The sequence below is a fragment of the Pistacia vera genome, unplaced genomic scaffold (assembly GCF_008641045.1).
Source record: "Pistacia vera cultivar Batoury unplaced genomic scaffold, PisVer_v2 Contig277, whole genome shotgun sequence".
Taxonomy (NCBI): domain Eukaryota; kingdom Viridiplantae; phylum Streptophyta; class Magnoliopsida; order Sapindales; family Anacardiaceae; genus Pistacia; species Pistacia vera.
Genome location: NW_022196087.1, coordinates 532,778 through 553,420, shown reverse-complemented (window position 1 = coordinate 553,420; position 20,643 = coordinate 532,778). Strand labels below are relative to the sequence as shown.

The 20,643-nt window shown below is 35.7% G+C and overlaps 4 protein-coding genes and 1 non-coding gene across 5 annotated transcripts; 3 read left to right on the top strand and 2 right to left on the bottom strand.

Annotated features, from left to right (window-relative positions):
- Positions 1-131: 131 nt before the first annotated feature.
- On the bottom strand, positions 132-1,710 carry LOC116133882 (probable pectinesterase 53). Its single transcript, XM_031419552.1, has 4 exons — positions 1,409-1,710; positions 1,080-1,269; positions 458-900; positions 132-301 (listed from the first exon to the last, which is right to left on the bottom strand). The coding sequence occupies exons 1-4, from the start codon at positions 1,708-1,710 to the stop codon at positions 154-156; spliced, it is 1,083 nt and encodes a 360-aa protein (XP_031275412.1). The 3' UTR covers positions 132-153.
- Positions 1,711-3,406: 1,696 nt separating this feature from the next.
- TRNAE-CUC lies at positions 3,407-3,479 on the top strand. Its single transcript has one exon. It is a non-coding gene; the product is annotated as a tRNA-Glu (tRNA).
- LOC116133909 (protein CHAPERONE-LIKE PROTEIN OF POR1, chloroplastic) lies at positions 3,476-7,712 on the top strand. Its single transcript, XM_031419580.1, has 5 exons — positions 3,476-3,771; positions 4,549-4,754; positions 4,897-5,000; positions 6,548-6,992; positions 7,307-7,712. The coding sequence occupies exons 2-5, from the start codon at positions 4,612-4,614 to the stop codon at positions 7,461-7,463; spliced, it is 849 nt and encodes a 282-aa protein (XP_031275440.1). The 5' UTR covers positions 3,476-3,771; positions 4,549-4,611; the 3' UTR covers positions 7,464-7,712.
- Positions 7,713-9,020: 1,308 nt separating this feature from the next.
- On the top strand, positions 9,021-11,180 carry LOC116133944 (fructose-bisphosphate aldolase 1, chloroplastic). Its single transcript, XM_031419609.1, has 6 exons — positions 9,021-9,296; positions 9,559-9,828; positions 9,928-10,037; positions 10,128-10,218; positions 10,303-10,572; positions 10,701-11,180. The coding sequence occupies exons 1-6, from the start codon at positions 9,126-9,128 to the stop codon at positions 10,977-10,979; spliced, it is 1,191 nt and encodes a 396-aa protein (XP_031275469.1). The 5' UTR covers positions 9,021-9,125; the 3' UTR covers positions 10,980-11,180.
- Positions 11,181-12,693: 1,513 nt separating this feature from the next.
- Positions 12,694-20,075, bottom strand: LOC116133947 (probable serine protease EDA2). Its single transcript, XM_031419611.1, has 12 exons — positions 19,795-20,075; positions 19,338-19,466; positions 18,646-18,801; positions 17,967-18,149; positions 17,642-17,758; positions 17,466-17,519; positions 17,321-17,392; positions 14,740-14,945; positions 14,460-14,554; positions 14,273-14,347; positions 13,654-13,737; positions 12,694-12,994 (listed from the first exon to the last, which is right to left on the bottom strand). The coding sequence occupies exons 1-12, from the start codon at positions 19,969-19,971 to the stop codon at positions 12,879-12,881; spliced, it is 1,464 nt and encodes a 487-aa protein (XP_031275471.1). The 5' UTR covers positions 19,972-20,075; the 3' UTR covers positions 12,694-12,878.
- Between the last annotated feature and the right edge of the window lie 568 nt (positions 20,076-20,643).

Genomic DNA, 20,643 nt, shown 5'->3' with positions numbered 1-20,643 from the left:
AAATAGAAAAACAAACTTTTAATTAGAATCAATACGAAAACGGAGAGAGAAACCCTGAAATATGACGAGGTATGATGGAGCTTGAAAATTCTAGCAAATATTTTCAGATTCTGAACGGCTTTGGTATTTAAGCTGAGAATAAGAATTACAGTTTTACAGCTGAATCCATTCATGTCCGTCTATGAAATCAATTGAAATAAACGGTTGAGCTTGTTGTTGAGTGAGCTCCCTAGACCATGGCACTCGCCCTTCATAATCTGCTCCTGGTCCCGAACACTTGTACTGTCCAAAAAATACAGTCCTGCATGGCAAGTGACATTGCAATAAATTTTAGTCATCTAAACACAAGCAACAGCAGTTCTAATGAATTTGATCATTTGTTGATTGGGTTTTATAGCGAGAATTTCAATTTATATGTGTGCAAATGTAAGTGTTGAAGAAGGATAAAGGAACGTACATTTCTCTGTTCTTATCTCCCCAATTGTACCATCCTCTAGGGGTGATGATTTTGTCCATGTAAGTATAAGCAAATACCACTCTAGAGAAAGTGCCCCATGCCCTGCCCAAGTAGAGGGCACCTGACCCTGTAACCTTGCAATTCACAAATGAAAATCCAGTTTCCTGAAGCAAGCTGTCCCTCTTTTGGGCCGTTAAAGCTCCATAGCTGTTGGTTATAGCATGTAAGTGGCAATCTTTATAATAGGAAAGGCCGTTTCCAAATACAAAGTCCACCGATCCTTCAATGTAGCAGTTCTTGAAATAATGCCTGCCCAAGTGATCATAAAGTGTATCTTGTGCTCCAATAAAATTGCAACCTATAAACGCTGCTCTGTCTGCTGAGATTCGAAATGCCACTGCTTGCTTTCCTAGAGCTCCTGATGGTGGTGATGGTGCCTTATTCTGTAGTACAACACCAGAATTTCTTTAAGGACTCTGTATATAGAAAACTTCTTAAACAGAGGTTTGAAGAATGAATGGCGAAAAAGGAAAATAATGCATATCATTTACTGGTGATAGAAACTTTATCTCAGGATTAAAATGGTGAGAAATGCAAGCGTAAGATGAAAAGGTTTGGTAACCTTGAAGGTGATGTTCTTAGCGATGAAGTAAGGAGAGTTAACACCAAATGTTGCTGAAGCAAAGGTACCCAGTAAACGACCACTCCGCCCCATTCGATCTGCTGTGTCATTCCACTCTATTACTGTCCTCTCTGCACCACCACCTACCAGGGTAATGTACGCCATGGTCGCAGGAATCTCAACCTTCTCTCTAATTAATTTAACAGAACTAAAAATTTTACTAAGCAAGAATAACATTTTTTTCAATCAAAATACTGTTTTCAGGATATGTAAACCAAAGTGCTGTAGTGATACATATATATATTAATTAAGACAAACTCATTAATCACCTGTAAGTTCCTGGACTAATGTAGATGACAACCCGGCAGAGATTTACAACTGGAAGCGAGTTGATGGCTTTTTGCACTGTAGCAAACTCTCCAAATTTGGGGTTCTTGTTAACTTTAATGATTCTACAAGGCTTGAGGTTTTTCTTTCCTTCCTGAAAAACAGGTTGCTTCATGGAAGCCCGCTGTCTAACCCACTCCACGTATGCATTTTCAACTGCAATCAACTCATTAGACGTGTTTGAAGTAACCCAACAATTTGCTCTTTCCAGCAATAAAACTAACAAGAATAGCTTCAAAAACATTGTTGAAGAAAGAGAAAAAAAAAAAAAAAAATAAGGTTTGAAGTAACAGTAGGTAAGGTGAAAAGAGTTTACAATGAGAAGTTTAAGAAGAAAAAGTAAGAAAAGGGCAGAGGAATCTGACTAGGTGTGGCTGTATCCTATTTGGCTCTTACTATCATATCCATTAGACCAAGCAGTGAGTTTCAGTCTAGGGGTGGCGTTTCTTTTTGTCTCTATTAATGTATTTAGAATTATACCCAACATTAAGTATTAAAATAGTGGTTTAGCAGCTGTTCTACACCTATAATCAGATAATCAATCATATGGTATTTCCGTGATTGTACTTACTACTTAGTTTGCAGTTACTGTTGACTGTCAGTGGCATTTTGTATTGTCAACAACAGCAACGAGAAAAGCCTGAAAATAACAGGGAAATGGACCATGTAAGAATGCCCTCTTAACTGATTGTCTGATGGTCAAAGATGTGTGTTTTATTCCTTAGACTTTCTGGGTTCAGCCTTAGAGTCATTTATCTCAATGTGTAATTGTATTTAACCTGATTTATTGGGTTTGTAGAATATTCAATGGATTCTGAGAATTAGTTAAAATGAATGTAAGTTAACCTGAACACTCCAGTTAAGGTTTTTTGTTTTTTTGGTTTGCTATGTAGTAAATAGTAAATGGTGCAGTGAACAGAGCATGATGGGTGTGGTCCATTTTTAATTTCACTTCTTCTTGTTGAGTGAAGTACGTTGGTAATGTGATAGGAGAAAGAACAAGGGAAATGGTGAGTTTTGGGTAGTGGCGTGGTAGAAGATGACAAAAGGAGTTGAAGATGCGTATACATTCATGATGGAGAAGCAACATAAGTCGCATAGATGATGAAGATACATTGAAAATTTGAAATTGGCACCATGATTCGCTTAAATTACCACGTGGTTCAGAACACTTTTACTACTTTTGAGTACTGCCCACCTAATAGCCTAAATTCTGTTCCCTCGTCTAAATTAATAATTTACGACCGGGAATCAGAATTACTTTACAAATACCAAATACTACATAAACCATATGGTGGTCCAAATCCTTAACTCAAAACCTAAANTGTGGTCCATTTTTAATTTCACTTCTTCTTGTTGAGTGAAGTACGTTGGTAATGTGATAGGAGAAAGAACAAGGGAAATGGTGAGTTTTGGGCAGTGGCGTGGTAGAAGATGACAAAAGGGGTTGAAGATGCGTATACATTCATGATGGAGATGCAACATAAGTCGCATAGATGATGAAGATACATTGAAAATTTGAAATTGGCACCATGATTCGCTTAAATTACCACGTGGTTCAAAACACTTTTACTACTTTGAGTACTGCCCACCTCATAGCCTAAATTCTGTTCCCTCGTCTAAATTAACAATTTATGACAGGAAATCAGAATTACGTCACAAATACCAAATACTACATAATAATAGAAGAGTAATATTACATTTATAAAGAAATTTTATAAAGATCTCTATACAAAGTAATGTGACAAAAAATAAACAGAATAGTGAATTTAATAAGTTTGGCTTTTTATTTCACTCTTTTATTCATTTTTGACCACCTCACTGTATATGGAAATCTTTGTAAAATTTCACTGTAAGTATAGTATTATTGGTAGCATAAACCATATGGGGGTCCAAAATCTTTAACTCAAAACTAAATGTAAGTAGCTTCTAGAAAGTAATCCGTTGTAGTCTAGGTGGTTAGGATACTCGGCTCTCACCCGAGAGACCCGGGTTCAAGTCCCGGCAACGGAATTTTCTTTTTCCCAGCGAAAGGCACGCACCGCTTTGATATCTCAAAACGCACCGTTTTGAATGTCAGTTTTTCTGCGGAAGCACATCTTTTCTCAATTTCTTGTATTTTGTCCAAGGAGAGTCCAGTCTAGCTAAAGGCTGAGGTAGTAGGCAGAAACGCAGTGTATTATATCCTTGGTGATTAGTCCGGCAGCTGCTCTGGTCCAAGCAGGGTTTAGTGTTTTCGCTAACCCCTCACTCTGCCTTCTCTTCTATCCGTTTGTTAAGACAGTACCACTCTCAATCATATAAGGTATGATGTTTTCTTCTTATTATTTTATCCCTTTTTTTTTTTTTTAAATTATTATTATTATTATTATTTTTTATGTCACTTAGAAAAGCAAAACTTGATTGAAAATCGTAAATGTCAATTGATTGATTGTTCTAAGCGCTTTTTATTCTTAAATCAAGATTTGTATAGGCAAGTGATATGAATGAATTTCAATTGGTTGTATGGGCAAGTTCATCTAGAGACCTGAATGTCTTATATGCCTTTTGATTCAAAAGGGTCTCAAAAGAGTTCTTTTAGTGGTTCGTTTTTTACCTACCTCTGTGGAACACAACTTGTTGGCATTGCAATTGGGGCGCAATTGATACTCTTCAACTAAACAGCTGTATGTTGTTAACTATGGTTGTGTTTGGAAGAGGACTTGCAAAATAAAATGTTTTAATTCTGTAATCATGTTTGGAAATTCATGAAAACCTCATATTCATTGTTAAAGTAAGTCTGTGAAAGAACAGAATAACTTTTTTTTTTTTTTAATTTTTTTTTTTAGAGAAGTGAAATGTTTGTTGGCTGATAGACGAGAATTCAATTGCTTGGTGTCGACATTCTTATGTTTTTCTTCAAGGAAGAGAAATGTTGTGGAAGATCACTCTTTTTTTTCTGCCACAAGTTTATCTTGTTCCCTCTGAAATTTTATTGTAGGTGTCACCGTGATGATTTTCATTTTTTTTAATAAAAAAATGAATCATAATACTGCAGTTGATTGATATTTTATCTTTATTATTTTATTTGTTTCTGTTGCAGCCTCTTATCGTTGTCTGTCAAGTAATTTGAGCTTTAGCAGTGAACTTCTAAAGTAGAGTTACAATGTTTGTGTATGGATTGATGGGTAGTCCATCAAGATGTTGTCTTAGGACACCTGTAGGTGGCCTGGGTTCACTGAAGAGGGTTTCAGCTTTCCCTAGCTCTTGGAAACCTAAAGATAAGATTACAATACCCAGTCTAGAAAGGTACTGCTTAATTATTACAGGCTGAAGTAACTATCTTTTTCTTGTATACATGGTTAATATAATATCTATATTTCCTGGCAAAAGGAAAAAACAAATGGTGGTTGTCTCGATCATGATTTTTTCCCCTCTTGCAATCATACAGAAATTATTGGTTTGGTTCTGCTCAAGGATGCAAGAAACAGCAAACTCACACGATCAAGTGTACAATGGGTGCTTCTTATGGTGATACGTCAAATGGATCAACTGGTAATATATGATTCATTGATAACTGCATAATTAATATAGGGACCTATAGTCAACTCAGAAATCGTTGCAAGGCCATGGTTACAGAATCCTGGTCAAATATTCACGTTTAGTAGGCTAAGTTGATCCTTATTTTCTGGCAAAATTTGATGTCTGCAGTTTGCTAGTAACGTTAGGCTGGCAACTTTACTTTCTTGAGTTACATTAGTTTGTTGGTCTTGGTTGAAACTTGAAACCAGTCTTTACTAATGAAATACATGATATTGTTTAGTGCATGAGTAATGGATGGTGGAAGCATCGGTGAACTCACCCATTGTAAATGAAGATGTAAGATTTTACATATTGGATGATATATGCCCTTCACCTGTGGAAGTGATTTGGTACATAGATTGTACAGATTCCATTCTAGGAGTAATTTAAGCCCACAAACAGTAAATGTAGCTGCATATAATGACATGAATGTCTCTATCTGAACCCCTTTCCCTCATGCTTATGTGCTCATAAAATAAGTGTTGACTTATGGATACAGTCCTTTTCCCTTAAGCACGAGGTTTATGCATAAGAACTTTAACTAAGTTGAACCAATTTTTGGGTCTTATATGCCTAGTAGCCTTTTCTGTTCCTGCTTCTTGCATTATCTTGTAGTTTTTCAATTTAAAAAAAAAAAAAAAAAAAAAAAATTCAATCAATATATGATTCATTGACAACTGCATAATTGACATGGGGAAATGCAGAAAATTTCATTGCAAGGCCATCGTTATAGAATCCTGGTCAAATATTCATGTTTAATAGGCCAATTTGATTCTTATTTTATGGTGAAATTATGTCTATAGTTTGCTAGTAATATTAGGCTAGCCAGTTTACTTTCTTGAGATACATTAGTTTGTTGGTCTTTGTTGAAAGCACTCTTTACTAATGAAATGCGTGATATTGTTTAATGCATGAGTAATGGCCGGTGGAAGCATTTGTGAACTCATCAGTTGTAAATAAAGATGTAAGATTTCACTTATTGGATGATATATGCTCTTCACCTGTGAGAGTGATTTGGTACGTAGATTCAACTGATTCCGTTGTAGTAGTGATTAAGCCCATAACGGTAACTTTAGCTGCACATCTGAAATGACGTGAGTGTCTCTATCTAGACCCCCTTCCATCATGCTTATGTGCTCATAAAATAATTGTGGACTTATGGGTATTGCCCTGTTCCCTTAAGCACAAGGTTTATCCATAAGAACTTTTAACTTGGACCACTTTTTGGGTCCTATATGACTACTTGTTTTTTTCTGTTCTTCTTGCATTATCCCATAGTTAATGATAAAAAAGTTAACATTTCAATTTATAAATTCATGTTAAATCATGTATATGACCCGACCCTCCCCCTCCTTTTGGTGTTTCCTATCAAATATATGCTTGTAGGATTCTATAACTCTTAATTTCTGTACTCTTGTTAGTGATCCTCTTTGGTAATATGTTTTATTTTTTATTGATACTGTTACAACTTTCACGTGCACTTTCTAAGACTCTCTTCTTATCTTCCTGTCCAAGTTCAGATATCTTCCCTAGAATTAATGTTCGGGATCCATACAAAAGACTAGGAATAAGCCGGGAGGCTTCTGAAGATGAAATTCAAGCTGCAAGGTCCTTCCTTGTTCAGAAATATGCAGGGCACAAACCAAGTTTAGATGCTATTGAATCTGCCCATGACAAAATAATAATGCAGAAGTTTTATGAAAGGAAGAATCCAAAAATTGACATGAAAAAAAAGGTAAGGGAAGTCCATCAGTCTCGTGTTGTGCAGGCTGTCATGAGCAGGTTCCAAACTCCATCAACAAAAATCATCATAAAAACATCCATTGCCTTTGTAGTGCTTGGGGCTCTCACTGTACTCTTTCCAACTGAAGAAGGCCCAACTCTTCAGGTAGCCTTGTCTCTGATTGCTACCATATACTTCATAAATGAGCGGCTGAAGAGCAAACTCCGAGCTTTTCTTTATTCGTAAGTTGCTGATGTCTGTTTAATTACTTTTAAATCTGTCAAATATATCCTATGATGTTCCTAATGTTTATTTATATACGGGATTTAAAAATCTTCAAAGTAAAAATTTCTAAATCATTTCTAATATTTTATGATGAGTGAACGTGTCTCTAAGGTCATGGTTGTTCCACGTTACGGTTGCTGATTACAGTCTTACAGAGTTACAACATTCTGTCTTGATTTTAAATGCATTGTTTATGAAACCCTGGCATTTCAAATTCTGAATTATTGCAGTAGTGAAAGGTTTGAATCATGTCTTTGTTGCTATGGTGCAGTGCTGGAGCTTTTATTTTCTCCTGGTTGCTGGGAACTTTCTTGATGGTATCTGTGATTCCACCCATACCTTTAATTAAAGGATTGAGGAGTTTTGAAGTGACAACGTCACTGATAACCTATGTGCTACTCTGGGTTTCTTCAACTTATCTTAAGTAGTGCCAGATAAGTGCTATTATAGATTGGAGTAGACAGCAAGATCTTCTTCGTTAACTTATTGTTTCATCGGTTATGCAGTCTTCTTACAAAAGGCCATGCCACATTTCTAATCATATAGCCTTGAAATTATTAGGGCCTCCCAATTTAGAAAGGGAAGATTGTGAAATTGTCTACTATGTTTTTTTGAGAATGGATGTAAAAGAGTAGGTTGAGCATTTCATGATTTATCACATGATATATTCCTCATTTTTTTTTATATTCTGAACCAATATTCTGGAACCTTTGGAGAATAATCTCTCTCACTTATCAGATTTAGGTGAATTTTTGTGAGGCTAGATTGATGGGCATAAGAGAACTTTTGTTTCTAGAACAATTCAGTGGTTGAGGATGGTTCCTTAAAATTATTTTCCAGTCTTTTAATCTTTCAAATATTTATGGACCAGTGTCGGACCCTGTCCACAAATAACTCCTACCAGTTTCTTCATTCTCTGACAATTTATTACATTATTTCTGGGGTTACATTTTGTTTGAATATATTTTTCTAAGATCTTGTAAACTGATGGGCCATTGATGTAACGGCACTTCGTTTTGATGTAGTCACACTCTGATTCTACAGTTGGAGATGGCCATGGAGCTAGTAAGTTAAAAATTCTCTTTCATTTTTCGATTGTCTTGGTTTGAGCTTCCTGCATACAAATATCCGCTACTTGTCTCTTGTATTCAGCAACTAGAATCGATGGCCATCACATTATCTTTTTCCGTCACAAATAGTTTCCTATTTCCAAGGCAACAGCCACAAAAAAATGTGTGCCATATGATAAACTCAGAAAACAAGCTACACTTTGGCCTTCTTTTTTTTTTTTTTTTTTGTCTTTTTTAAGTTTAATGGGCGAGATGTTAGATACAAATTTAAAGTTTCTTGATGCCATAACATGTGTTTGGAATAAGGATTTAATTTTGTTAGGGTCAAATGACAGTCCACAATCACCAAGAGATTCGCATAGGGGCAAAAAAAATTTACTCTCTTAATTAACTTTTTGGGTTTGAACAACTTTGAGGTTATTAATCATATTTATGATTTATCTTAGAACATTGAATGTATAAAGTGTTTAATAGGTTTTGAAGATTAGTTGGGGTATATGTAAACGTATAAAGTGTTTAATAGGTTTTGAAGATTAGTTGAGGTATATGTAAACGAACTCAGACACCCCGATCATTAAAAAAGAAAAAAAACCTGACAGTTCACATCTTGCCTTTAGGGTGATTGATTCTGATACAGATAGGCAAAAGAAGGAAAACATTGTGACTGAGCCTTCAGCAATCATGTCCCAAAAGATCTCATATTTCTTTTGGTCACCAATTAGTTATTGTGGTCAGACAAATTCGAGAAAACCCAACCATTTATTGCAAGAAGTGTGGCTCATTTGAACAGCTTAAGCAATGTGACAAGTAGGAGAGTTATCATCTCACCTGGCACTCCACAATTGGTGAATGCATTATAGCCTCAAAAGAGAGATCTCTGAGTGACTCTCTGGAACTATAAATGCAATGAATTTAGTAAAATGATTGAGTCAACGAGAGCACAAATAGCTTAATTGAGGAGAGATAAGGAGTTGAGACTAAGAGAGGAGCAGTACACATTTTTTGTTTCATCAAAAGAAAATGGCCTCTGCTTCTCTCTTCAAGACTTCACCAGTCGTTGACAAAAGTGATTGGATTAAGGGTCAGACCCTTCGCCAACCTTCAGTATCTGTTGTCCGGTGCCACCCAGTTGCCCCCTCTGGCCTCACCGTGCGTGCTGGTTCATATGCTGATGAGCTCGTCAAGACTGCGGTATGTGCATGCCATATTTATTATCCTTTCTTTCAAACCGGGCTTGAATTCTCAGTTAATACAAATACAGTGTGTTATGTTAAGTATAATTCAGTAATACATTTCCATTATTTATATGTCAGGATATAAAGTTTTCTTTTTAGCATATAAACGGTTTATTTTTGTGCCAATATAAAGAATATTCAATTTAGAAAAAAGAGTGTTATTCTAGTTAGTGTAGGGAACAAGCATTTTAGTTATAAGAAAGTACTGGATGGTGTAGAAAACTGTTGCATCTCCTGGGCGTGGAATCTTGGCCATGGATGAATCAAATGCGACATGTGGAAAACGTCTAGCATCAATCGGGCTAGAGAACACAGAGGCAAATCGCCAGGCATACAGAACACTGCTTGTTACAGCTCCAGGTCTTGGGCAGTACATTTCAGGTGCCATCCTCTTTGAGGAGACCCTTTACCAATCTACCACTGATGGAAGGAAGATGGTTGATGTCCTTGTGGAGCAAAACATTGTTCCTGGAATTAAAGTTGACAAGGTGGGTGGCTTTTATTGCTATTATTTTACCTACGGATAGACATAATTCAAAGTTTCAAATTCTGATTATGATATGAATGATGGATGATGAATATTACAGGGTTTGGTTCCATTGGCTGGCTCAAATGACGAGTCATGGTGCCAAGGTCTTGATGGCCTTGCATCTCGCTCTGCTGCTTACTACCAACAGGGTGCTCGCTTCGCCAAATGGTGTGTATCTTTTACTTCTTCATCAAATTCTGTTCAATTTTTTCCATTTATCATTTCCTTGGCAGCATGTCATGTTTGATTTGATTATAGGCGCACAGTGGTGAGCATTCCCAATGGTCCATCTGCCCTTGCAGTGAAGGAAGCTGCCTGGGGTCTTGCTCGCTATGCTGCCATATCTCAGGTAATAATATAGAAATTAATAACATGATCCAAGTTATTTCATCGTGTGAGTTCTTTTGAGTAAATTTTATATGGGTTTTGGCAGGACAATGGGTTGGTCCCAATTGTGGAACCTGAGATCTTGCTTGATGGTGAGCATGGCATTGACAGGACCTTTGAAGTAGCCCAGAAGGTGTGGGCTGAGGTGTTCTTCTACCTGGCTGAGAACAATGTGATGTTTGAAGGTATCCTTCTCAAGCCTAGCATGGTCACTCCTGGTGCTGAGTGCAAGGACAAGGCTACACCAAAACAAGTTGCTGACTACACTCTCAGTCTCCTACGTAGAAGAATTCCTCCAGCTGTGCCTGGAATCATGGCAAGTGACCAATAACCCTAATGAACTTAACTTGTTACGACATGGGCACAAACACACACAACATATTCAACTAGACTAATCATAGATGCTAAATTGACAAATTTTTTTTTTTTTTTTTGGTTGATCAGTTTTTGTCCGGTGGGCAATCTGAAGTTGAGGCTACCCTGAACTTGAATGCAATGAACCAAGCTCCCAACCCGTGGCACGTGTCGTTCTCATATGCAAGAGCCCTTCAGAACACTTGCCTGAAGACTTGGGGAGGTAGACCTGAGAATGTAAAGGCGGCTCAGGAAACCCTGCTTGTCCGGGCTAAAGCCAACTCTCTTGCTCAGCTCGGAAAATACACAGGTGAGGGAGAGTCTGAAGAAGCAAAGAAGGGAATGTTTGTCAAAGGCTACGTTTACTAGGCTCACTAAACAAAAAATCTGTAATAAAAATCGGTGGTGATGATGGTATTGTGAAGTGTTCCTGTAACCGCGGAGACTATTCTTGTTCATAGCTTGTGCTTCTAGCAACCTTAAAAAATTCCCGTGTGAGAACGCATTATCATGCTTTAATGCTACCATGAGATAGCTTGCAGCTCTATTATTAGTTGAAATTCGTATCAACATTCAACATACGTTGTATTAGCTTGTGCACATCTCAACTGATCTCCGGGATCTATTGAACACTCTATAACTCAAAGAATCAGGTAAATTATAATATTATTGTTTTAACCGATAGATGATCCTAAGATTTGAACTCAAAAACTCAAATGACCGCCGACTAACCCCTTGGGGTTAAATGCTTGAAATGTTAGAGCCTTCTTTCCTTTTGGTCTCAGTTAGATGCAGTAAAAATAGAACTCAACTCGGCAAACCAATTGAAGAATGTTGTGTTTTATGACGAAAATGCTTTATTAGAGGGGCCTCGGCGAAGATCAAAATTGCAAGCAAATTTAGATCGGATATTCTAAAGAGAATAGATCAAAAAAGCAATCAATTTTAAACTGCATTCCTTAGTCCTTTCTTTGTGTGCAAAATCCATATAAACAGATGTCCAAAATAATTCCTTGATACTTCATGATTCACAGGTGGAATTCCTTCAAATTGAGAGATACATAGCAGTTACTCATCCTACGCGTCCTCTCTTTAAAATGCTCAGGTCTAAGCTGGAAGGAAGAGGCAGTGTTCACAATAATAATAATATTATTTTTTAGGATGATATACCGATACTCCATTAATCCACTCCGAATGAATCTGATGAGCAACCAACAAAGCTGGTGTACCACAGGAAGGGTAGAAGTAGGAAGTAGACGAATACTGCCAAATGTTTGTTAGGAAGTTGGGATTTGTTATGAGGGAATATTTGTGGAACAGGTGGCATGATATGAGGTGGAATTTGGTTTGAACGGAAAGGTGACAGGACAGAATCAAAAGAGGAGGAGAGAAATGGGAAGGCATTGAGAATTAGAAAGTAAATTGGAATGGAGGCTGCTGACCCTCGAAGTCAGTATTTGGGAGGTGGCTGACCCTCGAAGTCAGTCTGTTGCTTATCATTTTCTGGTGTACTTGCACTATTTTGCTAAGTGTTTGTTGTTGAATATTGCTAACATAGGACTACTAGCTATATATAGGGCTGTATTGTTCTGTTGAGGTTAATATAACATAGTCCTTTCATTGAACTGTGATTTTGGCGTGTGAGTGTGGATTGTTTGTTGGTAGTATTGTCTGATTTGCAGGCCAGGTCCTATCAGAATCCTAGTGCCAAAACTTGAGAATAATGGTTCTAATGCAGATAGGACGATTTCGTTGTTTGGAGTTCAAGTCAAGAGTACAAAGCTTGTTCAATGGTTGTATGAATGCACCAGTTTAAGGAGTCCTCTTAGATCGAAGGATGCTAAGTTTTAGAAAAGCTTTACAATTAATGGTACTTAACACAACTGATGACATTGTTATTCGACACAGTAGAATACACCGATTAATAAAAATAATCATAAGTGAATGTACTAATATGTGCACAATAAGTAAATCAAATGATGCGATAACTCAGTGTAATGTTCTCATATTACTTATCACATCATCACATAATTTATATGATATTTACAATCAATTCAGACTATCACTTTAGAGAGAAATTTACTAAGGAGCTCGAAAAGAGTTGTATCATTCAAAGTCTCTAACAGTAATGTTTGACATACGTGTATAATATATACAACACAAGATGCCTACTGATGAATCAGCAATTAAATATCTGTTGAGATGGAAATGCATGCTATCTGAATCAGTCAACAGAATAATTATATCTATTTATCTGTCATAAAGACATCACATATAACTCCTACCTGTTTCTTTGCACTGAGACAGCCACAAATCAATGTTCTCTATGATATGCTGCCTTACTTTGTGAACTGCATCAGGGGAGCTGCAGTTCTGGGCATTACCTGAAATGGAAAGGACACCAGATTGACTATTATAACAAATTCAGCACCAAATACTAAGGAACAAATTTATGAGTTACAATCATTTATATCCATGCATAGTTGGTGGAAGGCTATAACAAGCATAAACCTTACAAACTGCTGTCAAAATTTTATGTTATCACATTCTCAGAGGTATATGGCTTTTATTAATCCTTATAACATGATGAAAAACCAGTTCAAAAAAAAATTTCGTTACTATGACTGCTTAGTCTGCTTCTAGAAAAGCTAGTAGCAGAAGATACTATCTTAGACACTTCTGGAACGCTGTTTTCAAATTGGCTATTTCCTCCTATATAGAAAATTCCAGGTTTAGGTCATGTTCCATCTCCATGCCCGTGTATGTTTTTTAAGCAATACTAAAAGTCCAAAACTACAAAGGAATTGAACAAAAGAATGTATCTTTTTATATTTAAGTTCTACCGGGCAGCGACCTTCAGTGCTTTCGTAGAAGGTGGTTTTAAACAGATCAAGTACCATACTGACCAGACATGACTATTTGGAATCTTAATGTATACATTCAAGTAATCCTATGGCAAACTTCTCATGTTCAAGTGTTTTTAAAATTTGATCTAGAACTAGAGGTTGAAGCAACAAAAAAGTCAATAATGAACTGTAAATACCTTCAATGCTTAGGGGAGACTGGGGACATCCTCTCATATCAGTTCCATGGCCACAATTATGACAAGTGATGACATATGAAGGCACTGCACAGTTCAAATGAACACATCTTAGTAGAAGAGTACAAAAGACATAAAAAAGGAAAAAAAAAAAGGGTGGATGTTAGTTATCCAAGAATGAGGACATTGCATAGTAATGCTCCATAGCAAGGTCCTTATCTCATTGACCGAACATTATACCAACATGGATTATCAACATATAAATAATTAAATTTGCTATATCACCCCAAAGATAAGGGGAAATAATCACACCTTAAAGAGGTGGTTTAGAAATGATGAAGAGAATCCACATTACCACAGAACAGACACTTTTATGAAGAAGTAGATGACACAAGCTTAATATGGATCAACACAAAATGTTTGTGCCCATTAAATTTCAAAATTAGTGGTAAGATGGACCAGAGTGACCTAAATAGAAGCCCTTGACATCTAATGTTCTCAACACCATGTAGTTATGTGTATTGTCAAACTCAGGAAATATATAAAATTACTAATGAACCTATTTTTATTTTCCCCTTAGCTTTCTTTGACTGGGTTCTCTTCAAAATAACTAGCAACTTACTATCTGGAGATGAAATTTGTTTGGAGGCATGACGCCAGGGATCCTGTGAGCCATTTGTGAAAATAATTTTTGAACCTGCATACCCATTTGATGAGAACATTGAACTATGAATGAAGATAAAAAGGAAAGAAAAACAAGTTTCTGCTTGACAATCCAACACAGAGATTAGAAGGTTAAGTGTCTAGACCAGCAATTTCTGTGCCTCCATAGTATATATTTGTCATCTCAACATCAGGATAGATGCCCTCTCCAAAGACATTCTTGCAAAGGTCCAAATGGTATCTGCCACATAAGAGGAACAATTTGTGTAATCAGGTAAGTAGAAAAGATAACTCAAGGGAAAGAAATGAGAGGACATTCCAAATTTTTTGTGCGTTTTGGTGATTTGATTAAACCATGTAAAGTATTTACACATAAATAGTGTATAATAGAATAAACATAACAAAATTTACTAATTAACGACACACCTTGTATCCACTTTTGAAGAGCGAATGCTATCATTTGAAGGTGCTACTTGAAAGTATGCAACTTCTGTACAAACTTGAAACCACCACAACCGATCACCACTCCCTTCACTAACAGCAGGATTTTTCAGGTGCTTCTGATTATATGTCTGAACACTGACACCAAACTTCCCGAGGTAATAGTCTTTAATATACTTGGCATAGGCATCCTGCATTAGAGAGGAAAAAAGAAAACCTTAGAATTATATTAAAAGTTAGAGAAAGATGATAAAGGAATCTAAATTTGCCAATTAAACATGAGCTCTACTGTGTTTCAGAATTATACAACATGAACATGATAACAGTAGTAATATAAACCTATAAAAAGAACTACTAATCAGGAATCCTGTATCTTTTTTCTCCATTGCTTAGTAAGGACTCTAAGCCTAAGGCCTACTGAATATATCCACTCATTAAGTGCAAGTGCTAAAGCACAAACTCAATAGCATATGTGGTAAATGAAAACTTTTGACAGGTGAAGCTCCTAGTTACCTATCTACAAGTGAAGCAGCAAAATATGCTACATGTTTGTGTGCATAATACGTTAGCATATTTTTTTCTTTATTTTTAATTTTCTTTTCCTGTTAACTGCATAACTTAAAGACTAATGATAAAGACAAATAAATCAATCCACTGCATGATCAATCTATTCCTTAAACTGGATGCTCTCAACCATCATTTTTTTTGGGCCGCACAAAGGACTTGATGGATGTAATGACTATGTCTCATACTTTATCTTTTACCAGATACCAATTTCAACTCAACCATAGAACTGATTATTACAAATGGCCAATAAATAAAAAATCTCAGTGGTGTTATAAGTGAATGAGCAAAAGCTGTTTGGATTATCTCAAGCAATAAAAAGAGATAAATGGCAAGAAAGAGAAGCAATACCACTAAATCCTCTCCAGCATTCTTAGCTTCAACAAGGGGGGTACATAGTGTATCTGGATTTCCGTATTGAAACTGAAAAGTTTAACTTGAAGATCATTAATGTGAAAATATCAAGCAACAGAACATAATAAAAAACCACACTCACCGCAGTAACTGCTGCATCTGCCAGAAAATAAAGGAAATCGCCATCAATCTCCAGCTGCAAACATAACCAAAACGTTCAGCATCCATAATAAGCAGTAAAAGTTTCTTCATTGCTTTGCACTTGACTTGAGTTTCAGGTACATATCAATGAACCACAGCAAGGAAAGAAAATCAAACCTCGCCTGCATTGAACAATTTCTTCAATGCTTTTCCATTTGATGCAAGCCTTTGCTCTACAAGTTTAGTAGTTTCTTGTAGTGCAGCTTTACATTCAGCACCAGCTGATTCACCAATCTGTACAAAGACAATAAGATTGAAAGGTAACGGCAAGATTTGCAAAATTAGGAGAAATATTCAAACAAAACTTAAGCTCAAAAGACCAAAAAAAAAAAAAAAAAAAATTCTGCAAGATTTAAACTTAAAAATAAAACAGTCAAGTACAGATTTAAAAAAATATATCTTTTCAATAAGCAAGGATTCATCAAATTAAAATTCTCTCTACCTGCTGATCAAATTCAGTGAAGTTGTACACAGCAAGTNGAATAAACATAACAAAATTTACTAATTAACGACACACCTTGTATCCACTTTTGAAGAGCGAATGCTATCATTTGAAGGTGCTACTTGAAAGAATGCAACTTCTGTACAAACTTGAAACCACCACAACCGATCACCACTCCCTTCACTAACAGCCGCATTTTTCAGGTGCTTCTGATTATATGTCTGAACACTGACACCAAACTTCCCGAGGTAATAGCCTTTAATATATTTGGCATAGGCATCCTGCATTAGAGAGGAAAAAAGAAAACCTTAAAATTATATTAAAAGTTAGAGAAAGATGATAAAGGAATCTAAATTTGCCAATTAAACATGAGCTCTACTGTGTTTCAGAATTATACAACATGAACATGATAACAGTAGTAATATAAACCTATAAAAAGAACTACTAATCAGGAATCCTGTATCTTTTTTCTCCATTGCTTAGTAAGGACTCTAAGCCTAAGGCCTACTGAATATATCCACTCATTAAGTGCAAGTGCTAAAGCACAAACTCAATAGCATATGTGGTAAATGAAAACTTTTGACAGGTGAAGCTCCTAGTTACCTATCTACAAGTGAAGCAGCAAAATATGCTACATGTTTGTGTGCATAATACGTTAGCATATTTTTTTCTTTATTTTTAATTTTCTTTTCCTGTTAACTGCATAACTTAAAGACTAATGATAAAGACAAATAAATCAATCCACTGCATGATCAATCTATTCCTTAAACTGGATGCTCTCAACCATCATTTTTTTTGGGCCGCACAAAGGACTTGATGGATGTAATGACTATGTCTCATACTTTATCTTTTACCAGATACCAATTTCAACTCAACCATAGAACTGATTATTACAAATGGCCAATAAATAAAAAATCTCAGTGGTGTTATAAGTGAATGAGCAAAAGCTGTTTGGATTATCTCAAGCAATAAAAAGAGATAAATGGCAAGAAAGAGAAGCAATACCACTAAATCCTCTCCAGCATTCTTAGCTTCAACAAGGGGGGTACATAGTGTATCTGGATTTCCGTATTGAAACTGAAAAGTTTAACTTGAAGATCATTAATGTGAAAATATCAAGCAACAGAACATAATAAAAAACCACACTCACCGCAGTAACTGCTGCATCTGCCAGAAAATAAAGGAAATCGCCATCAATCTCCAGCTGCAAACATAACCAAAACGTTCAGCATCCATAATAAGCAGTAAAAGTTTCTTCATTGCTTTGCACTTGACTTGAGTTTCAGGTACATATCAATGAACCACAGCAAGGAAAGAAAATCAAACCTCGCCTGCATTGAACAATTTCTTCAATGCTTTTCCATTTGATGCAAGCCTTTGCTCTACAAGTTTAGTAGTTTCTTGTAGTGCAGCTTTACATTCAGCACCAGCTGATTCACCAATCTGTACAAAGACAATAAGATTGAAAGGTAACGGCAAGATTTGCAAAATTAGGAGAAATATTCAAACAAAACTTAAGCTCAAAAGACCAAAAAAAAAAAAAAAAAAAATTCTGCAAGATTTAAACTTAAAAATAAAACAGTCAAGTACAGATTTAAAAAAATATATCTTTTCAATAAGCACGGATTCATCAAATTAAAATTCTCTCTACCTGCTGATCAAATTCAGTGAAGTTGTACACAGCAAGTACAACTGCAGAACTTGCCAGACTTCCACATGTTAGATGGGGGAACTTAAGCCGAAACCATGCACTAAGAGCTCCAGAGTATGAGACACCAAAAACAAACCATGGATTCTCAGTACTTTCTCTATTGTGCTTCAGGTTTAAAGATTCCTACAAAAATTAGTATTGTCACATAAAAATATGAGCTTGGTAGAAATAAAGATAATATAAATTCTTTGTGAAAGATTTGAGATACATAATGGCTGTGAAATTCACCAAATATACAACGAAAACTACTTAACAAATGAAGTCTTAAATGTAATAAGAATTAGCAACAGAAAGAAAGATAAACAGATCTCTACCTCTTGTTCCACAGACAACTTGCAAACTCAAGCAGAAATGAAAATATATACAGCATAGGGCAAAAATCCTCAGGCATGGAAAATTTCAGATGCACATCTTTGTTTGTGTTGTTATATGTAGACATACACAAGAAAACATGCCAAAAAACATAAAAATATAACTTCCCAACATACAAATTGATAACAAACTATTAAATTTTATTGAAATTTATATCCATATTCATTAACAGATTTGAGCTTCATTGTACGTGGATATCATCTGAAGTAGACTAGGAAATCAAGTTCAGAAATTATATAGTAATTACCTGGTAACGCTGACGGAATACAGCCAAGTCAAAGAGTGCCTGCTTAGATGAAAGATATCTTAAATTTTCTGTTGAAAGTGATTTAAAGGGTGAACTCTTGCCATAGTAACGATGCTCAAGTGAAACAACAGCTGCTCCAAACTTCTTTGCCAAAACCTGTAGAATGGTAGATGGTTTATAATTTTTTTTCATCAAACTAGTAATACCTAATTCACAAGAACAATTGAGTTTCAGTTGTACAATGAACCACAAAGAACTTATTGAGTCGAACAGTCACATTTGTCAACTTAAAGACAACCAAAACTTCACTCTTTCTTTTAAATATAATACAAAAAACAATTCAATAGTGATACAAACTGCACTGCACTGTATTAGAACCTTTTTGTCCTAACCTTGATAAAATTTATTTATTTTTTGATAAGCCATAAATCTGAGTTTTAAAACTGAAGTCAATACAGAGCCCCACAATCTATTGGGCACAGGACACCTGTGACTTTTCACCTTTAGAAGGCTGTTAGAAGGCATTGAGGAATCGAACCTTGGATTTGGTGCCAAACAATATGCTTGACACCACTTTAACTAGGACCTTAAGGATACCACACTGAACCAGGTATTGATGAACTAGCCTGCTTAAGACTATTTACCATAAATTCAGCTTTAAATTGAAATTAAGGATAAGAGCTGAAACTTACACTGATATAGTCATTAGTTATACCATTGCACGCAGATTCACCACAGATTTTCAAAAAAATAGGACCATTCTCTGCAGGTCTGAAGTAGTCAAGGAATTCATAATATCTCTGCTCAAATTGACGGTGATCCTGCAATTAAAAGTTCCATTTAAGCGAAATTTGCAACAACACTTCAATAAAAAGAAACCTTATAAAAATTCAACTTCAAAGGCACAATCACAAAATTGCACACGAATTTGATCACGTAGTTTTAGAAGCAGCTTGTGAATTTGTGATACTTCATTTATTCTAAAAAGAATAAGGTAATTAAGTTTCATTATCGTCATTGCTAATAAAAAAAAAAAAATTACACTAAAAAATTGGAGATATCAATATGGAACTATAAAATTAATTCAACCTATCATATATGAAGATAAATGCAGAAAATTATAGTAGAAGGATGATAAAGAGGGAATACATAAGGAGAGAAATGATCGAGAGTCTGATTGAACCAGAGTTCTTCGGTGGTCAAGTAGTTGTTGCTGCCAGACCTAGACAAGCTGTTACGAAAGGTCCGTGGTGGCACAAATCCATGCGAGACACTCCACAGCATCGACAACAAGAACAACACCATCGTCAACGTCGTCATTTCCATTCACTCTTCTTTCTCACCGCAGAACGCCAAGTCGGTTTTTTCTATTTTCACTCGGTAGATAATTCACCGCTTCTTGTTTGTACTTTAAGTTTAGTTTACTTAAAGAGCTGGGTTTTCTGTTTTTTGTTTTTTTAGGGTTATTATCCCTAATCTCCCCTGAGGTTTTCGTTTTCAAATGACACCCTAAAAGTTTAATATAGTATTCCTCACCTCCCTTCAGATTTCAATAATTCTCTCAAACCTTCCCCTATCGGGCCAATTCACCATATTCTAACAAAATCCGTCAAGGAAAAGATCTTTAAACCCCCTAAGTGTACAGATATTTCAAAAACCCCCTATGCTATAATTGTATCTACTAATTTTATTTGTAAACATTAAAATTAAATTGTATTTTTTAATTTTTTATTTTAGTGGAATTAGGAGTGAATAAGTTGTTTAATTAGTTTTAAAGTTGAGAGTAACTTGGTTCTGTTGATAGGGGGTTGAGAATAATTTCAAATATTTGATGGGCTTTAATGTAGGTGTATATAGGGAGGTTTATAGTAATTTTTTTATAAAATTTAGTGAACCTAACGGTTTCTGTTAGTGTTAGGAAACTATATTAAACTTTTGAAGGACACTATATTAAACTTTTGGGGTGTCATTAAGAAAATTCAAACCTCAGGGGAGGTG

What these genes read in the sequence shown, in the direction of transcription:
- LOC116133882 (XM_031419552.1), bottom strand. Translation starts at nt 1,710, where the DNA reads ATGTTTTTGAAGCTATTCTTGTTAGTTTTATTGCTGGAAAGAGCAAAT. An exon ending in CTAAGAACATCACCTTCAAG is followed by an intron (nt 901 to 1,079) that starts GTTACCAAACCT and finishes GTTGTACTACAG; the next exon opens with AATAAGGCACCATCACCACC. An exon ending in GGAGATAAGAACAGAGAAAT is followed by an intron (nt 302 to 457) that starts GTACGTTCCTTT and finishes CTTGCCATGCAG; the next exon opens with GACTGTATTTTTTGGACAGT.
- LOC116133909 (XM_031419580.1), top strand. Translation starts at nt 4,612, where the DNA reads ATGTTTGTGTATGGATTGATGGGTAGTCCATCAAGATGTTGTCTTAGG. An exon ending in ACAATACCCAGTCTAGAAAG is followed by an intron (nt 4,755 to 4,896) that starts GTACTGCTTAAT and finishes GCAATCATACAG; the next exon opens with AAATTATTGGTTTGGTTCTG. An exon ending in TACGTCAAATGGATCAACTG is followed by an intron (nt 5,001 to 6,547) that starts GTAATATATGAT and finishes GTCCAAGTTCAG; the next exon opens with ATATCTTCCCTAGAATTAAT.
- LOC116133944 (XM_031419609.1), top strand. Translation starts at nt 9,126, where the DNA reads ATGGCCTCTGCTTCTCTCTTCAAGACTTCACCAGTCGTTGACAAAAGT. An exon ending in ATGAGCTCGTCAAGACTGCG is followed by an intron (nt 9,297 to 9,558) that starts GTATGTGCATGC and finishes TGGATGGTGTAG; the next exon opens with AAAACTGTTGCATCTCCTGG. An exon ending in CTGGAATTAAAGTTGACAAG is followed by an intron (nt 9,829 to 9,927) that starts GTGGGTGGCTTT and finishes TGAATATTACAG; the next exon opens with GGTTTGGTTCCATTGGCTGG.
- LOC116133947 (XM_031419611.1), bottom strand. Translation starts at nt 19,971, where the DNA reads ATGGAAATGACGACGTTGACGATGGTGTTGTTCTTGTTGTCGATGCTG. An exon ending in TCACTGAATTTGATCAGCAG is followed by an intron (nt 17,759 to 17,966) that starts GTAGAGAGAATT and finishes GTCTTTGTACAG; the next exon opens with ATTGGTGAATCAGCTGGTGC. An exon ending in TCTTCAAAAGTGGATACAAG is followed by an intron (nt 14,555 to 14,739) that starts GTGTGTCGTTAA and finishes CTTATGTGGCAG; the next exon opens with ATACCATTTGGACCTTTGCA.